This window comes from Gadus macrocephalus, chromosome 7, assembly GCF_031168955.1.
Source record: "Gadus macrocephalus chromosome 7, ASM3116895v1".
Classification (NCBI taxonomy): Eukaryota; Metazoa; Chordata; class Actinopteri; order Gadiformes; family Gadidae; genus Gadus; species Gadus macrocephalus.
Genome location: NC_082388.1, coordinates 4,142,050 through 4,161,737, shown reverse-complemented (window position 1 = coordinate 4,161,737; position 19,688 = coordinate 4,142,050). Strand labels below are relative to the sequence as shown.

Below are 19,688 nucleotides of genomic sequence, written 5' to 3'. Positions count from 1 at the left end.
TGCGTGGGGAAGTGCTTCAAGCGATCCATGGTGCTGTGGGCTCGGGGCACTTTGGGGTGACAAAAACCCTTCGTCGCCTCCGCCTTGGCTTCTACTGGGGGCAGCACAAGCGGGACGTTGAGGACTTCTGTCGCTGCTGTGATGGCTGCACAGCCCACAAAGGCCCAGCTGAAAGGTCCTATGCCCAGTTACAGCAGTTCCCTGTGGGGTTCCCTATGGAGAGGGTTGGGGTGGATGTGGTGGGCCCGCTACCCTGCACAGAGAGGGGGAACAAGTATGTCCTCACGGCCATGGACTATTTTACCAAGTGGACAGAGGCGTACGCTCTGCCTGACCAGGGGGCAGAGACCGTAGCGGACGCTTTAATCGGGGGGATGATTAGCCGTTTTGGGGCAGCGGAGTCCATCCACAGTGACCAGGGGAGACATTTTGAATCCCGTGTGTCTTTGCGGCTTTATGTAGCAGGCTGGACATGCAGACCCGTACTACCCCCCTGCACCCACAGAGTGACGGCTTGGTGGAGCGATTTCATCGCTGTATGGAGCAGCAGCTGGCCATTGTCTCGGCTGAGCATCAGCGGGACTGGGACAATCATCTGCCTCTAGTGCTTATGGCATACAGGAGTCAGCTGTCAGCTGTCCAGGAGTCGACGTCCTGCACGCCTGCTCTGCTGATGTTGGGCAGGGAGCTTCTCACCCCAGCTGACCTGGCGTTTGGCCGGCTGCCCGATTTCCCCCCCGTTCCTCCCGGCCCAGAGTATGCCAGGAGACTCCAGGACCGCCTGGAGACAGCTCACTCCTTTCCCCAGGGGACAGGTGCTGAGCGCAGGGGTGAGGCAGAAAAGGAACTATGATGTGCATTCTCGTAGCAGGCACTTTGAGGCTGAGGAGCTGGTCTGGACCTACAGCCCGCAAAGAAAGAAGGGAAGATGTCACGGTTAGCGGGTGGCAGGCAGGCAGGTAGGACCCAATAGCAGACAGTTCGGGTAAAGGATAATTTATTAATGCAAAAGGCAAGGAACACCAAGAACACAGGTGACGCGGGTAACACAGGGAAAACCGGGAACACAGGTAACACACAGGACACAACTCATCACAAACTACAATGATCCGACAAGGAACAAAGGAAAGACAAGGGCTTAAATACCAAACACACACAGGGCACGCAACGAGTAACAGCTGAAACACATTAGGGGAGGGAGCAGCAATCACACAGGAGGGAAACCTGACCGGACATGGGGAGAAACAAGACAGAGATACCAAAGTAAAACAGAAAACACACCAAAACAAGACAAGTAAACAGACAGACCATGACAGAAGATGCCCGAACTTTATAGCAAGTGGATCGGGCCATGCAGGGTCCTGGAGAGAATTGGGGAGGTGGTGTACAGGGTCCAGCTACCACCTCGGGAAGGAGGGTGGCCCTCCACAGAGACAGGTTGACCCCTTATCGAGGCACCGCCACCCACTAGAGAAGGCTCCAGCGAGCCCTGCAGCTCCCCGCACTGGTGCAAATATGCCCCGGACACACACATCAGTGTTTTGGCCCTAGGTCCCCACCTAACCCTCCCTGTCAATCACCACAGTCAGCAACTTGGCCCCCAGCCCCGCCCCTCCCTTTCCCCCTGCCCGGCGCCCCCGGGCCTGACACATGTGGGCCCCTCTCGCGCCCAGGTGCTTCTCCCCAGCCCACCGTAGCCCCAACACGGCATCCTAGGAAGGGGAGAGTGCCGGTTCGCTTCCGGGACTTCGTTGGTTCCCTCGAGGACGAGGAACTTTGAAGGGGGGAGGCAATGTAGCGATCCTGGGACATTTAAAGAGTTTGTGCATTATGTGTTGCATTGTATTTCTTTGTCCGTTATGCCAGTTGTTCTATGTGCATGCATTGGAATGTTCTACTTGTCAATCAGTGTGGGGGGCAAATCATCAGGTCAGCTGGGGGAGGGCCTTGGGAGAACAGGAGGGTGGGGGCTTGCACGTTGAAGGGACCGGGTTGAGGGTTGCTGGTTGTTGTTAGTGTGGATTTTTGCCGTTGGTTACGGGTTTCAGTGACCTAGTTTGTAACATTAAAGTTCCTTCAAGTACTTATGACTGGACATCGTTATGTCACCGGCGAGGTCATTACAGTATGTTGAATTTGTTGGTGTGCACAAAAGCTAAACTATTTCTAAATAATAATAATTGTTATTTCTAAATTATTTAGAAATAACAAAAAAAACTAATAGAAAATATATGAAGTGCGGTCATATTACTGCCGTTATGGTTAAATAATTACAGCGTTATTACAATGAAGCGATCATATATTTGGTTAAGAATCCCTTCAAAGACTAATTAAATAGGGCTCAAACCACATAATCACAAGATATAAATAAATTATTATATAGGCTAATATAACATACATAATAATAAAAAATATATTTTTTGTATTTATATATTTATTTTTTTTACAAAAGTCAACAATACAATAACCCTATTCATGAAATAAATTATAAAATACTAAAAATCCTTAATTCTTTTTATTTCTACCCCAAAACAAACGCGGTGTCGAATTCCTCAACGCCGCGTCGCCCTTGCGCCGCGCCAACGCGCCACCGCGCTGCCCGAACACGTCCACGAAGACACGGCGCGTCACCGTCGCCCCGCCTCGCGCTGCCGCTGCTCATGTTCAGGGAGGAGCGCGAGACACCGATTCAGTCCCCGTCAGAGAGCGCGAGCTAGCGCGTAGTACACACAAGAAATGGCGCAAGCTGAAAGATTCCCGAACTTCGCTAACTTCGCGACGCGCGGCATGTTCGCTCGGATATTACTGCTCGCGATCTTTCGCGCGGCGCAGGCAAACAAGCAAGGTTTGTGAGTCCGTTCCGTGGCTCAACTTGGAGTGTGTGTGTGTGTGTGTGTGTGTGTGTGTGTGTGTGTGTGTGTGTGTGTGTGTGTGTGTGTGTGTGTGTGTGTGTGTGTGTGTGTGTGTGTGTGTGTGTGTGTGTGTGTGTGTGTGTGTAGCCGTTAGCCTAGCCGCGTTAGCCCAACACCGCCAGGCTAACGTTAGCTGCTCGCTATCCCCCGCGGACCCGACTATCCTAACCGCGTCAAAGTTCAACAAAACGACCTTGAAGCCGGGAGTCCTGGCTCGGCTTAGCGGCGGTACTTCGCGCCGCTGTAGTCACCGTAGCTCTTTAGCTTAGCATCAGCTAACCGCAGTGGTAGCGGAGGTCGCTGGTTAGCGTCGGCGTTAGCGTTAGCGCTGACCGCGGTGTTAGTGGAGGATCTCTGCCTGGGACGGGACGTGACAGGGCGGCTGGCGGCGGTACCCCCCTCCGCTGTAGCTCGCTTGTTAGCATTACCTCGCTACTTAGCACTAGTGTTGATGTTTGGGTCGTGACAGGACGTTAAGCAGGGCAGGTAGACCCCCCCCCCCTGGTCCTGGACTTAAAGTGGTGTTTGTGTGTTCACTAGTAGAGGAGGGTCCGCCTCGGCTGTTTAGGAAGTTATTAATAGTGACGTATTGATAGACTGATTGGACACACACACACGCACACGCACACGCACACGCACACACACACACACACACACACACACACTTTGACATGGACACACACACTTTGACATGGACATTGGACACTCTTAATCACACGCACACACACACACACACACACACACACACGAGGTCCTTTTAACTTTAAAGGACTAGTTACCCGCCCCCATACTAAACGCTGCAGGGATGTCCTGTGTGTGTGTGTGTGTGTGTGTGTGGTGTATGTTCTAGCTAGTTTGCTTTCTGCAGGCTACTTGAGGCAGCGGTGGGGGGGGGGGAGACAGCGAGCTGGCATTCATGACCCGTGAATGTGTGTGTGTGAATGTCAGGCCATATTGTAAAAGCGCTTTGAGTGGCCACTGGTTAGAAAAGCGCTATGTACACACACTACCGTTCAAAAGTTTGGGGTCGCTTGGAAATGTCCTTATTTTTTAAAGAAAAGCACAGCAGATAACATTAAATGAATCAGAAACACATTCTAGACATTTTTTATTTGGTAAATGATTATTCTAGCTCCGAACGGCTGGTTTTTAATGGAATATATATCTACATAGGCGTACCGAGGCCCATTTCCATCAACCATCACTCCTGTGTTCTAATGCTACATTGTTTAATAGTGTTAAAAGGCTAATTTATGATCGGAAAACCCTTGTGCAATTATATTAGCACAGCTGAAACTGTTGAATAAAAGTGTGCGTTTTAATGGAGAACATGAAATTGTCCGGCTGACCCCAAACTTTTTAACTAGTGTACATGCAGTCCATTTATCACGCGTTTACTACTCTGGTTTGAATTACTAGCGCCTTGTTTGTTGTGTTCTCCTCCACAGCTTTTATCCAGACAGACACCATCCTAGAGGTGTTTCACTTTGGTGATGAAGGCCTCCTTCAGGTAAGATCAGCGATGTACACTTCATGTGAACCTCCACAGACAGACAGACATACAGGCGACATGTGGCTCAGGAGGTAGAGCGGGTTTGCTGGTAACCTGAAGGTTGCTGGTTCGATCCCCGGCTCCTCCTAGCAGAGTGTGGAGGTGTCCCTGAGCGAGAAGCCTCACCCTGACTGCTCCTGACCATCTCGCTGTCGCCCCGCGGGGTCGACTCTGCCGTCGGGGGGGGTGGTGTTTGTGTGTGTTTGTGTGTGTGTGTGTGTGTGTGTGTGTGTGTGTGTGTGTGTGTGTGTGTGTGTATGAATGGGTGACCGTGTATATGCGTTGGTGAATGTGTGTATGAATGGGTGAATGTCAGGCCTTATTGTAAAGCACTTTTGGGTGCCACTGGTTAGAACAGCGCTATATAAATGCAGTCCATTTACAGCTACTATCTTTACAACTATCTGTAGCGCGTCCTTTTACCTGTTCATATCATTGGGGGGTGAAGTCCAGGTCAGTATCCCACTGTACAGCCAGCCCTCCTCTCACTATCTGTTTTTACCACACATCCTGTCTTGTTGGGGAAGTAGGGGAAGTAAAGGTACAGACAGCGTGGGTCTGGGACACAGCCTCGCTAAAGCAGGATGTGTTTGTTGGTTATTACCGTTTAGAAAAAGGGAAGTTTGTTAAGAAGCCGGCTTTAGCTGACTTCTGCCTTGTGATTGTGATTCTGAAATTGGTTTGTCTGTGTTTTTCTTTTATTGGGTTTCAGTCTGTTCTATTTGGCCTGAGTCTGTTGGGTTAGAGTCTGTTGTGTTGGGCTTGAGTCTTGAGTCTGTTGTGTTGGGCTTGAGTCTATTGTGTTTGGCTTGAGTCTGTTCGATAGGGCCTGAGTCTGTTCGATAGGGCCTGAGTCTGTTGTGAGTCGGCTCCATGTGTAAGTTGCTCTCCCGATATGACCGTGGCGTCCACCGGGCCCCGGCTTCTCCATTATTCACCAGGGCTCGGGTTTATGTTAAGGTCTCAACGTGAGGTATAGGATAGAACCCAACCAAGCAAAAAGGTGTGTGTGTTTATTCCTTCCCTGTGTGTTTGTTTCCCTTCCGTGTGTGTGTGTGTGTGTGTGTGTGTCCTCTCCGTTTGTGTGTGTGTAGGTGTTTTCCGTGTGAGTGTGTTAATAACACTGTTATTCATTGCAGCCCATTGCGTTTGTGTGTGTTTCCCTCGATATGATAGATGAGAGGATCTACCCTTAAATTTGTCTGTGCTTCTAAAGAGTAGAATCTCAGACATGAACTAACAGTTCCTTCCTAGTTCTTCCTTTCCAGTGTGTTTGTGTTTGTCTCTGTGTGTTTGTGTATCTCTGTCTCTCTGTATGTGTGTGTCACCTTGTGCGGGTGTTTTTGTGTGTGTCTCTCTTTCTGTCTGTGTGTCTGTGTTTTCGGTTGTGTCCTTGTGTCCCCTGACGTTGTCGCTCTTTTTGTGTTACAGGCAGAGCCAGACATAAACTCATATCACCACAAAAGGTAAGACACTCTTTTAAACACACAAACACACTTGTAATGCAGGTTAAAAAATTGTTCTAAAGAAGCAGTCTTTTTTGTCGTCGTTGTTCTTGTTGCGTTGCGTCTGGTCATGGATTTAGGTTTCTGTATCATGTGTAGATGAGATGACGTGTTTCAGGCAGTCTTTGGTTGGAGTCTGTTATTATGAAGGGTGTCCTCGCAAGAAATGACGTTGACTAAATGTCTTTCCTGTCGAAGATTCAAGGTCAACCCTGGTTATCAGTCATCAATGTTTATACGTCCTGGCACTTAATGTACACACTTATTGTATGTTGTACATCCTGGCATGTAATATAGTACTTGGCATCATGTAGCATCTTATCCTAGCCAGTTGTGTACGGGGAATGGGTTAACCTAGAGATTGTTAGTGCTTGGCACTTGGTTCTTTGAACATCCTTACTGTACCGACGGATATATTTTGTTGTTTCTCTTTCTTCTGACAAATTGACTTATTGTAAGTCGCTTTGGATAAAAGCGTCTGCTAAACGCCCTGAATGTTAATCCCTAAATCCTTTCTTATAATGTGCTTTTTACCAGGAAAACGCCAGCAATTTACCTGCACATTTGTGGCATTCATGCGTCACGCCGCGAGCCGGTTATTATTACTCCGTCTTTAAAAGGGCAGTGTTGTGGATTCGTACTCGAACACACGTGCGACATACCAGCCACCGGGGCCACACCTTGTGCTGCCGACCAGAGCAGCTGTCACTGAGTCGGTGCGTTTGATTGGCTGCTGTGGGGTGGCGGTAGTGATCTCTACACCATCTGTCACGCCGTGTGCGACAAGTCAACCGGCTGACCCGAAGACATTTCCAAAGTCAAGTGTGAAGAAGTCCTGGTGGGGGATCTAGGAAGTGTGTGTGTGTGTGTCTGGTTGCAAGTACTCAGAAGCGGCCATTTGCATTTGGAATAAAAGGTGTGTGTGTGTGTGTGTGTGTGTGTGTGTGTGTGTGTGTGTGTGTGTGTGTGTGTGTGTGTGTGTGTGTGTGTGTGTGTGTGTGTGTGTGTGTGTGTGTGTGTGTGTGTGTGTGTGTGTGTGTGTGTGTGTGTTTTGCATCCGGTCTCGTCCAATCAGATGCCTCCAGGTCAGAGGCCAGAGCCCCACCACTGTAAACACCCCCTGTGACACCTGGCCTCACCTGTCTTGTGTGTGTCTACTCTGTGTGTGTGTGCGTGTGAATTTTGTTTCAAAGGTGTGTGTCGGGTCTAGTAGCATTTGTGAATTTAATTGTGCGATGAGAAAGGTGTGTGTGTGAGAGACCCATTTGTACAAGTCTGTCTTTCGTGATTGTTTGTTGTATGATGTGTGTGTTAGCTATCTTCTGTGTGTGTGTGTTTGTGTAGGTGTGCAGGCATACAGGTGTGTGTGTGTGTGTGTGTCCGTGAGCGATGGATTTGACTAGGACGTATGGCTTGCTGAGGCCGCGATTAGCATATTATGGTCTGGCTCTGGGCCCTGATCACATGGAGGTAATGGTCCGGGAGCATGTGACTTGTAGTGCGGCACTCAAGTGTTGCCCCTGGATGCCGTATACAAATTTGTACAAAGGTGTGTTTGCGAAATACATCTGAGACAGATGCTGTGTTCCTCAATCATCGGATGCCAGACTTCCGAGTCGAAGATCTGCCAGCTTTCTTGCGGCTTCTCGTGGAGGCAAGCCCCCTTTTTGTCTTAATCTTTCGGAAATCTGAGAGTAGACCGAGAGCATTGATGACTCTCTCAACAAAATGCCTGCGCCCGTGAAGAGATTTATTTTCTTTGTATTTCTACCACGTTGGTCATTTTAATTTTGATTTTAAATGCTCTTACACACTTGATTACATTGCTACTTTATTCCGCTCTCCAATTTATACATTGCATGGTCTTGCTGTGCGTGCAATACAATGTAAAGTTGTATTGTTTGTTTTCAGGCTGGTTTGCTAAAGAGCTAATGTAGCTAACAATAAACAACGACCAGCCAATTTCATGACACAATCACAAAGACTAACAGGAACGCTATAAATGCTCCGAGACTGGAAAATTACATCAAAAGTGCAACTAGGAAGGCTTGCTTCAAGGATTCAGGAACACACCAATAGAGGCCACGACGCACACGCCACACACACGCTTCAGTTTTACGTTTGCAAATCATCTCTGTGGGTGTGGGTGTCAGGGTGGGTCTGTGTAGAGGGGTGTGAGTCAGGGTGTAGAGGTGTGTGTGTGGTTATCAATCAGTGTGTGTGTGTGTGTGTGTGTGTGTGTGTGTGTGTGTGTGTGTGTGCAATGTTTGTGTCAGTTGAGGTTTGTTTGTGTTTGTGTGTGTGTCAGGGTGTAGAGGGGTGTGTGTGCTTTGTTTGAAGTCTGCAGAGGGGAATCCTCTCGCGGTCCTGCAACATTCTCACCCGGGTTTCTTAATCGTCGTTCACGAGGAACTGGCTGTTTGGTTCCTCTTCCTTTTGGCTGTCACCGCCAACACTTAATAGGCCCGATTAAATTAAACTGGCTGTTTGTTTTCTCTTCCTTTTGGCCGTCAACACTTAATTAATGATCCAGATTAAATCAAACTGTCGGGCTTACCTTCTTGACTTGAAGTATGGGCGGCGAAATCCTGTGTCTTGACCCCCTGCTAACATTACAGAACGATCAGACTGATCAGATCAGTTTTTTATCCCGACAAAAGCCTCGTAAGGACAGTTCCTCTGCGTCTCTCTCGTAGATCGCACCATCTTTCAACCTCTTTGATTAATACGACTGCTTCACCTTCTCTCAAATGATCAGCAGCTCGCGGATTTCACTTTCTCTCCAGTTAGAACTGCTCATGATCATATCGCTGTGTTGGGTCGTGGAGACAGCGCAGCGATATGATCATTAGCAGATCATGATCATTAAGGTAAATTGAGGTGTGTAAAACGGGGAGTGTAAACGTGTAGACCGTGAAAAAGGCGTGCAATAGAGAGCGGGCTGTATCTGAGTAGAACGGCTCTGTGTTGTTCTCCATGTTGTTCTATTAAGCAGCGGATGCTTGGTGATGACGTATAACGACATAATGATGTATGTATCTGTGCGCCGCGTACCGTTTTGCCATTACTATTCCTACCGTTCTGAATTGAATACAGTTTGATGGTTGAATAAACCGTGGACTAGACACTGCCTCCGCCTCGTATTTGAGAACATTATAATGTATAATATCACGGCCAAAAGCTGTGCGCGCCTCCGGAATATTATGCACAGAATTGAATCGCGACATGGAGCAACACCTGACGGAGCTGAGCTCCGGCGGGTGTCCGGGAATCCGCAATGATTTTGGGACAATGGCTGTAGCCTACTGCCTTATTGGAATAAAAAATAATTATGTCAAAAATTTTTACAACTTTCACTGTGCATGTTGTACACAGTTGTATGATGCCGTTTAATTGAATTAAATGTAACTTAAAACATTACATATATCTCTGAAATGTAAACAAATGTTTAAATTAGGCTCCATACTTTAAAAAAATAGCAGGTTATTGGATAACAAAAACAGAACAATATGCATAGTGCATCTCTGGAAAGAGCAAATGTCATTAAAAGGTTCAACAAAATACTTTTTTTAAAACAAACAGAGCATGTAAACTGATAACAGAAAGCAAGAGAATACAACTACAACAATGTATCTCTAATTTGTTCAAATCTCATCGAACAAATTACAAAAGAACAAATAACATGACTGGGTCGGGCCAGGCCAGCAGTTAGCCTACTTCAGATTTCTGGCTAGGAAAACAAGCCTGTCCACGGTGTCAGGGTTTGGCGATGACCTGGCGATGACCTCCCCCACCGACAGGTGGGGGAGGGGGGCAATCGTACTTGAGTACGAGGTACAGACGTCAAACAGACTTGGGCACGTTACAGATGGCCTAGTGTGAGTGCGCCCTAGAGACTTCTCTCTCCGACGTGTGTGTGTGTGTGTGTGTGTGTGTGTGTGTGTGTGTGTGTGTGTGTACATGAGCGTGTGTTTGAGTGTGTGTGTACGTGTGTTTGAGTGTGTGTGTGCGTGTGTTTTCGTTTTGTGGTGTGTGTGTGGCCTAGTGAGTAGCAGCACCTTGGTGTTTTTATGAGGGAGAGGGGGGCGTGAAGGCATTGGTGTGTTTGGCTGAAGGGTCGGAGGCGATGTGGATGCAAAGACGGGTGTAAAGAGAGCTGCACTGAGTGGCAAATGTCACGTCGTTAATGTGTGAAGGGGAGAGCTCATGGTGTCTTCACACATGTGAGGACACAAGCTTAGAAACACATACGAGCGGACACACACACACACGCGCACATGCACGGACATGCACATGGACACACACCCGCGTGCAAACGCTGTACAATCTATTCTTTATGATCACTACTCTGCAGAGTTGGTCGCTGCCTCCTCTGCGCTGCTGTCACGTGTTTTCAGACAGAGCAGGTTCGAGGTGAGTCCCCGAGAAAAGAATGATTGCCTTGTATGGTTTCCTGTTTTTTTAGTGGGCCTGTGTGTGGATGAGCCACACCTCATCCACAGTCTGATTGGAGTCTGATTGGATGCTTGGTGGGTGAGGCTGCACACCTGTTGCACATTGAGTCCTCACAGGTTTGCAAAGGTTAAACCAGCCGTCACCACACAGCCACCCTCACACACACAGACAGACAGGGAGAGATCTCCTGCATGTCATTGTGGAGCACCAGGTCATGCAAACCTTACAATAAAAAGCTGCCTCCTGTGTCTGGAGGAGACCAGTAAAGTCACCCTAGATGGAGTAAGGCAGCCTCCTAGGTGGAGTAAGGCAGCCTCCTAGGTGGGGTGAGGCCGCCTCCTAGGACTGGTGTAGCACAAGCTTTGCCTCACAGCTCTAACCTCAGAGCACAGAGTGTCTGCGCTTCGACGGCGGAAACGCTGGCCTGCAACCACGTCTGCACGCTTCGGGCTTCCACAGAGCTGTTGCAAAACAGATCACGTCCTGTCCTACTGCCCCCACCCCCCGCCCTCCAGCTCGAACCCTGAGCCGGCTGTAGGGCGCTAACGATCACTAGGTTAACCCATTCCCCATACGCAACACCGATAGCTACGATAAGACGCTACACCATGCCAAGTACTGTTTTTAAGTACAAGGACGTACAAACATACAATAATTGGGTAACGCTATAGTGCTTGTCGCTCTCTGCCCTCCGCTTGACCGTGTTTCCACGAAAAAGAACGTGCACTCTCTCGAATGTGTTTCCTGTTTTTTGGTGTGCTGTAAACGTTCCTCTTTTTTTATTTTTGGTGTCTATCTGATATGAAAGATGACGCAAAGCTGTAGATCTATTCTAATTAAGAGCGTTGCCTTTACGAGAAACTTTACCCGTGTGTGTGTGTGACTGTGTGTGTGTGACTGTGTGTGTGTGACTGTGTCTGTGAGACTGCTTGTGTGTGAGAGACTGTGTGACACTAGAGAAACTAGATGGTCTTTCGTAGTACATTTAGTTTTATTTTTCAAATCTCCAAAACGTATCAAACCCGAGTCCTCCGCGCATTAAGTCCCAGCCCCTTCCGGTCGTTTCCTGGATGGCTTGCAGACAGGTGATCCACTAGATCACCTCCCGCCAGGCAGAGAGAGAGAGACAGCTCCTCTCTGTGGACGACTCGGAGGCCACGCTGCTGCTGTTGCTGTTGCTGCTGCTGCTGCTGCTGCTGCTGCTGCTGCTGCTGCTGCTGCTGCTCTATGAATCCCAGTATTCACAGCCCCGGCTCTGTTTGGACGGGATGCCTGCGGGGACAGCGGGAGCTGGACAAACATGTACATGGGCGTGCAGGCTGCACACGGACACACTCGTGCCGACAGGCGCACGCACGCACGCACGCACGCACACACTGGCATATATATATTTACACACACACTCGCATACACACATGTGATGTGTGCATACACACACGCACGCATGCACACATACGTACGGACACACACACATGCCGGCATACACACACACACACATGCCGGCATACACACATGCGGGCACACACACGATGACAGACGCAGGCTAATGCAAGGGGACGCACACTCATGTGAAGAAGCGTGCAGGAGGACACGCGCAGACACTCTGCCTCATGTGTACACGAGGCAGAGTGAAGGTCAGAGCGGTCCACGAGGCTCCCGGAGCTCCTAGTGCCGCCTCCAATGCAAGGTCAGGTCCAAGGTTTTCTTCAACAGTTCAGATCTGTATAATGCTCGATCAGATGTACATTTTAAAACAAAATAAATAAAATAAGACTCATTGTTTTGTTTTAGAGAATCCGGTTTTAATATTCAACGATTATAATAATAATATATGATACAAATATATATATCAGCCCTGTGTGCAAGCATTTGTTTGTGTGAACTCAAAGGGTCCAAGTTGCTTTTGGCCTGTGAGTGAGCAGGGGTCACTTATTCACAATATCACGTCATAATCATCCATTAGTCTAATCATTAATGCCTCCGCTGATAGGCAAGTTCACCGTATCACACCAAGCTCAACATTCTGCTTCTAGATAAGACTTGATGCAACAGACCTGCTTACAATCTTAACAAAAAAATGATTATTGAAATGCATATTTCTGTCATTTGCGCAACATCTTTGCACTTCAATCAACTGTGACTGGTACCATGACAACTTCTGCTACTTATTTAAACTTTTTAAAAAATATATATTTTATTTTATATTGTTATTTAAATTTTTATTATCTAATTACTTTACCTTGTATTGTTGCTGCTATTTGGCTGTGGAGGAAACAATCAGAAGAATTTGAATCTTGTGTAGTTACTGTACAATTCTGATTCTGATGCTTTTAGTGTTTTAAACTCTGCAGCACATTTATAACCACTTTTTAAACGGTTTTCTCACGAGCATCTGCTAATCTGCACCATCACCTTGACACATTTAACCAGGCCCTGTTTCTTCGCTGGCGTTCCAACAAGCCACCGAAGGATATACAGGAACCGCGTTGATAACAACAAACGTATACACTATCTCTCGAGTCGTGAAAACCACACATTTGGCAGTTTGTTCTCTCTCTCGTGTGTCTGTTGGTGTCAGCCCATCTGCCACAGCTCTGAACCTCCCAAGGTCTTCTCAGTATTCAGCGGTGCACTAAAGATAGAATGCTTGGAATACTGGCTTTTCCTGCGCCTTCAGGGGGCGAGAGTAGCTCAGGATGTAGAGCGGGTTGGCCGGTAACCTGAAGGTTGCTAGTTGGATCCCGGCTCCTCCTAGCTGAGTGTCAAAGTGTCCCTGAGCGAGACGCCTCACCCTGACTGCTCCTGTCGCCGCGAGGGGTCGAGTCCGGCATCTGTGTTTGATTGGGTGAATGAATGGTTGTAAGTCGCTTTGGATAAAAGCGTCAGCAAAATCCCCTAAATATATATATATTTTCTTTCTTTTTCTTAAAACCCCTTCAATTCCTTAAATAGGGTTCATGTTTCATAATTTCCCTCGTTTTGGACAGGGTCTGTTCCAGCACCTTAATCGATGAAGGCTGTTCCATGTTTCAACCTTTTCCTGTGTTGTGGACTGGGTTTCTCTGGTACTTTGGGCCGTAATGTATTCTAATTTCACAGGAACATCATTCTGCTTCCACAGGGCTTGTGGACATATATTGGCCAATATTTCACATGTAACACACACACACACACACACACACACACACACACACACACACACACACACACACACACACACACACACACACACACACACACACACACAGGTGTGTTTTTGGGTTTTGTGTTGGAGCAAAGGCAGAGCAGTGTCCATCCCCCCGGCTTCTAACTCTCTGTCTCTGTCTCTCTCTGTCTCTAGCTTCCCCCTTCCTGGAGGCAACAGCAGGCCCATACGGTTCGAGCCGCCAATGCTGGACTTCCACGAACAGTGAGTAGCTAACCGCTAGTCAGCTAGGGTATCATTTGAGCTACGTTAGCTGAACCATATGTGGTGAGTGTACGTAAAGGGTTGCGTATTCAGGTAACGTAGCTCAAAAGCGAAATACAAAGCTACACGTTGGTAAGCGTACGTACTCGCAAAGCGTAAGTACGCTAAGCAACACGAAGCAAACCAACGTGTAGCAACACATAGCTTTTCAGCTACGTTAACTGAATTATCTAGCGTCAAAGCAATGGACGTCACAGTTCATCTTTTGAGGAATGTGCAGTACTCAAAGTGAACTTTATTGTCAATCAGACCGTGCAACAAGTAATTACACAGAGGACCGAAAAAACAACAAATTAACCACATATACAGACAGACATAGTGCATAAATTATACAGAACAGAATATTCACAGTGTTTTGCGGTATGTTATTCAGGTGCAATAATAAAGGTGCAATATGGTAAAGTGCAAAAGTAGGCATCAAGTTTATTATTATGATTATTATACTGTCCCTGGCTCTGCTAATGTCAGACCCAGTGAGTAAGTAGAAAGTGTGTCTTTGGCTCCAAATAGTAAACATCCATATATCAAACTGTGCGAGCTTAAGCAGTTTACTCAGACAAAGGCACATTATTCCCTCTGTGTTTTGGGTTGGTAAACGTTTGCATTGCAGCTGCTTTGCATTAAATGCAAATCTCCCATTCGCAACATTTGCTCCCATTAAAGCCAACCTGCCCCTGGGGCCTGTGTCTCTGTAAACTGCTAAAGCACACACACTTTGATGTAGTGGTGTTTATTATCATGAGGCAAAGACACAGCTTTCATCAATAATCAGCCGATACAAAACTGTTACTGAATTCTAATGGTGTTTGTGTGTGTGTATCTATCTGTGTGTGTTTGTCTTTACCTCTATCTCTGTGTGTGTGTCTCTCTCATTCTGTGTGTGTGTGTGTGTGTGTGTGTGTGTGTGTGTGTGTGTGTGTGTGTGTGTGTGTGTGTGTGTGTGTGTGTGTGTGTGTGTGTGTGTGTGTGTGTGTGTGTGTGTGTGTGTCTCTCTCTCTCTATCTGTGTGTGTCTCTCTCTATCTGTGTTTGTGTGTCTCTCTCATTCTGTGTATGTCTATCTGTGTGTGTGTGTGTGTGTGTGTGTGTGTGTGTGTGTGTGTATGTCTCTCTCTCTCTATCTGTGTGTGTCTCTCTCTATCTGTGTTTGTGTGTCTCTCTCTATCTGTGTGTGTGTGTCTCTCTCTATCTCTGTGTGTGTGGCTCTATCTCTGTGTGTGTCTATCCATGTGTCTATCTCTATCTCTGTGTGTATCTCTATCTGTGTGTGCGCCTCTCTATCTGTGTGTGTGTCTCTCTCTCTATCTGTGTGTGTATCTATATCTGTGTGTGTCTCTCCCTCTATCTGTGTGTGTGTATGTCTCTCTCTCTATCTGTGTGGGTATCCATCTGTGTGTGTCTCTCCCTCTATCTGTGTGTTTGTCCCTCCCTCTATCTGTGTGTTCCCAGGCCGGTGGGGATGCCCAAAATGGAAAAAGTTTATTTGCACAACCCCAGCCCAGAAGAAATCAGCCTGATTTCGATATCAGCCACAACGGCGCATTTCCACGCGTCGTTTTTTCAGAACAGGGTAAGGACCACCCCCCCCTGTGCTCTGACTAACGACTCCTCCTCCTCATGTGGGGTCCGTGGCCCCGCTGTGTGTTTTTAAAGGCTTCTGCACCGTGTGTTGTCTTTGTCTCCACAAAGTAGAGACATCTGAAGCGATCTACGGTTTAGTTCTGCCCTAAGTCGTTCTTGCATGCTAGTTGTCTGTTTTGTTTCAAAGAAAGTTATGCTATTCCCTCACTCACTCACAAGCAAAGAAACACACTCACTTACAGAAACACACTGACTCACTCAAAGAAACTCACTCACTCACACACTTACATCCTGGCACTTAATGTACGGGCGTATTGTATGTCACACTTAGTTATAGTACTTCGTTGTGTAGCATGATCTTATCCTAGATATCTTTGTTGTAGACGGGGAATGGGTTAACCTAGTGTTGTTAGTGCTTGGCACTTGGTCCTAACATCCTTACCACAGTGATATATTGTTGATTTTCTTTTCTACTTATTGTAAGACGCATGGATAAAAGTGCTAAATGTAAACATTGAAACTGCCCTGACTCTCGCTCCTTCTCCTGTCTCTCCCCAGATAATCCCGCCGGGGGGGAACACGTCGTTCGACGTGGTGTTCCTGGCGCGGGTGGTGGGCAACGTGGAGAACACATTATTTATTAACACCTCCCACCACGGGGTCTTCACATATCAGGTGGGTCCCCGTCGCCATCATCATCATCATCATCCTGTCGCTTGGAGCGTTTTACGTTTACATATTGTTAGCCTCATAGCCTAATCGATATTATTATATCATACTCTTCAGCCATAGGCTAGTTAATTATCATATTCTACAGCCATTGGTTGTTTATTTATCATCCCCTCAGCCATTGGTTGTTTATTTATCATAGTCTTCAGCCATTGGTTGTTTATTTATCATACTCTACAGCCATTGGTTGTTTATTTATCATAGTCTTCAGCCATTGGTTGTTTATTTATCATACTCTACAGCCATTGGTTGTTTAATTATCATCTCTTCAGCCATTGGTTGTTTATTTATCATAGTCTTCAGGCATTGGTTGTTTATTTATCATACTCTACAGCCATTGGTTGTTTAATTATCTCTTCAGCTATTGGTTGTTTATTTATCATAGTCTTCAGCTATTGGTTGCGAGGGGTTGGACATAATATCTATGAGGCGATATATCGTCGCCTTCTTATTGCGATACGAGAATCGATTCACTGTCGTTAAATATCGATATAATTAATAATTTCTTGTTTTTTAGGAATTTCTATTGCATTTTTATGCTTTATTCCTAAAGAGTTAGACAGGAAATATAGCCCCAAATATCGTAATTTATATCGTGAACCTGTCATATTCTCGTATTTTGGGCAAATTGTGAAGTCTAACCTAAATCTACTCTCCTAACGCTGCTGATTAAATGCGCCTCATTGGCTGAATCCTAAGTCTTAACCTGTGACCCCCTCACCTTCACCTTTGACCCCCAGGTGTTTGGCGTGGGGATCCCCAACCCATACCGGCTCCGCCCCTTCATCGGGGCGAGGGTCCCGGTCAACAGCAGCTTCTCCCCCCTCATCAACATCCACAACCCCCACAGCGAGCCGCTACAGGTGAGGAGGGAGGGAGGGAGGGGGGGGAGGTGAGGAGGGAGGGAGGGAGAGAGAGCTTCTTCCCCCTCATCAACATCCACAATCCCCACAGTGAACCACTGCAGGTGAAGAGGGGGAGAGAGGGGAAGAGGGAGTTGGTGTGAGAGATGGAGACACACAGAGGGCGACAGAGAGACAGACGGACAAAGACAGAGAGAGAGAAAAAAGTCTTTCACTCTCTCTCTTTCTGTCTTGCTTAGATATAGATTCAGATTTTATACGTCTCATACATATAATGCACTGAAATGTTAACAGTCGGCTCCATGCTAAGAACACACAACAAAGACTGACACAAAACAACCGACAAGTGCGGTTGCTCAAATAGATATATAGATATCTCTATTGTAAATATATATGTAGAGCTGTCAGTTAAACACGTTATTAACGGCGTTAACGCAAACCAATTTTAACGACGTTAATTTTTTTAACGAGCGATTAACGCAAATTATTATTATTATATATTTTTTTTGGGCTCAAAACAAAGAAGCAGTAGCCTGATTGCTATGTTCAAGGCATATCTTTGTATGTTCATCGTTTAATTGCATTATAGGCTTTTTTTTTGTACCGTCCTGTTTTGATCAGTATATGCCAATGTTGTTATCAATAAAAAAACATTTGCACAAGGCAAGCCGATGCACTTCTCCATGTTGATAAGAGCATTAAAATGAGAAAAATTAATGGGACAAAGAATTCAAGGGATATTTAGCATATAAAAAAAAAAGATTAATCGCGATTAATCGTGTGTTAACTATGGCATTAATGCGATTAATCGTGATTAAATATTTTAATCGCTTGACAGCCCTAATATCTATATGTATATGTCTCTATACTGAATGTATGTATGACTGACCTCCTGTGTCCCCAGGTGGTAGAGATGTACTCCAGTGGGGGGGACCTCCATCTAGAGCTGCCCACGGGGCAGCAGGGTGGCACAAGGCACCTATGGGTGAGAACTCACTCACTCACTCACTCACTCACTCACTCACTCACTCACTCACTCACTCACTCACTCACTCACTCACTCACTCACTCACTCACTCACTCACTCACAAATACATACGCACACAAATTCAATTTTATTTGTTCAGTCCTTAATCACAGGCCAAGTCTCAAAGGCGTAATTAGCGAGGAATAAATCTTGAGAAGGAACGCAGAGTGGTGGCAACCGCATTCCAGGCATGATCAGGAGTGCAATTGGTGCCATGATTGACGTACACACATACATACCTCCATATATATATGCAGGCAAAACATTTTAGATCGGTGATAGGGGCTTGCCGGTCCCGACAACAGCGTCGTTTTGGCACCCATAGGTTCCCCCTTGCTGACTCTGCCCCCCTCCTTCTCTCTACCCCCCCCCAACAGGAGATCCCTCCGTTTGAGACCAAGGGGGTGATGCGGGCCAGCTTTTCCTCGCGAGAGGCCGACAACCACACAGCCTTCATCAGGATCAAGACCAACGCCTCGGACCCCGACCAGTTCATCATCCTGCCCGTGGAGGTGGAGGTCACCGCCGGTACGACCCCCCCGTGTCCCAGACCCCCCCCCTGTCCCAGACCCCTGGGGGTCGCCAGTCTCTCCGGAGGGATTAAGGGCCCACGGGTTTAGGGGGAGGCTCTGATTGGTCGAGGAGGATGGGTTGAGGGCCGTACGAGGGGCCGTGTGTTGTAGTGGTGGTGGACATGAAGTCTGTCTGTCTGTCTGTCTGTCTGTCTGTCTGTCTGTCTGTCTGTCTGTCTGTCTGTCTGTCTGTCTGTGTCTCTCCCTTTCTTTCTCTATCTCGCTCTCTCTCTGTCTCTTTGTGAGTCTGTTTATGGGGAGTTTGAGGTCCTTCTCTCATCACAAGTGACGAATCTGGCTGCTGCGATCTCTCTCTCTCTCTCTCTCTCTCTCTCTCTCTCTCTCTCTCTCTCTCTCTCTCTCTCTCTCTCTCTCTCTCTCTCTCTCTCTCTCTCTCTCTCTCTCTCTCTCTCTCTCTCTCTCTCTCTCTCTCTCTCTCTCTCTCCTACATTGCTATTGTCTCTCTGAACCGGGTTGGTTCTGACTCTGCTTATGTCTGGTTGCTCCACAGCTCCTGGGATATACTCCTCCATAGAAATGTTAGACTTCGGTACTCTCCGCTCACAAGGTAACGCAGCCCTCCCTCAGACATGTCCATCCAAACCTTCAATAACAGCTCAGGTTTGATGGTTTGATGTTTGTGTACCGGGGTGTAGAGGTGTGTGTGTGTGTGTACCAGGGTGTAGAGGTATGTGTGTGTGTGTGTGTGTGTGTGTACCAGGGTGTAGAGTTGTGTGTTGGGAAGAGATAAGTAGACACAGTCAATGTGTTTTCTTTCATGTTCAGTGATGATGACGTGTGTGTTTGACGTCTTGACTCTCACTCGGATCGTCGCCCTCTACAGATAAAGTGATGATGATCTGTGTTTGACGTCTTGACTCTTACTCTGATCGTCGCCATCTACAGATGAAGTGATGATGATTTGTTTGTTTGACGTCTTGACTCTCACTCTGAACGCCCTCTACAGATAAAGCGAAGCAGTTGAATTTACACCTGCTCAACTCGGGCTCAAAAGACGTGCAGA

At 47.1% G+C, this 19,688-nt stretch overlaps 1 protein-coding gene across 1 annotated transcript in view; it reads left to right on the top strand.

Annotated features, from left to right (window-relative positions):
• The first annotated feature begins 2,656 nt into the window (after positions 1-2,656).
• LOC132461155 (transmembrane protein 131-like) overlaps positions 2,657-19,688 on the top strand; it is a 54,621-nt gene continuing 37,589 nt past the window's right edge. The window contains exons 1-11 of the mRNA XM_060056200.1: positions 2,657-2,845; positions 4,361-4,422; positions 5,896-5,930; positions 13,765-13,833; positions 15,342-15,462; positions 16,032-16,148; positions 16,943-17,065; positions 17,970-18,050; positions 18,470-18,620; positions 19,176-19,232; positions 19,632-19,688. The exon at positions 19,632-19,688 is cut by the window's right edge and continues 5 nt beyond it. Of these exons, the coding sequence (XP_059912183.1) occupies positions 2,737-2,845; positions 4,361-4,422; positions 5,896-5,930; positions 13,765-13,833; positions 15,342-15,462; positions 16,032-16,148; positions 16,943-17,065; positions 17,970-18,050; positions 18,470-18,620; positions 19,176-19,232; positions 19,632-19,688 (982 nt within the window). The 5' untranslated portion in view covers positions 2,657-2,736. The remainder of the gene's footprint in view (positions 2,846-4,360; positions 4,423-5,895; positions 5,931-13,764; positions 13,834-15,341; positions 15,463-16,031; positions 16,149-16,942; positions 17,066-17,969; positions 18,051-18,469; positions 18,621-19,175; positions 19,233-19,631) is intronic.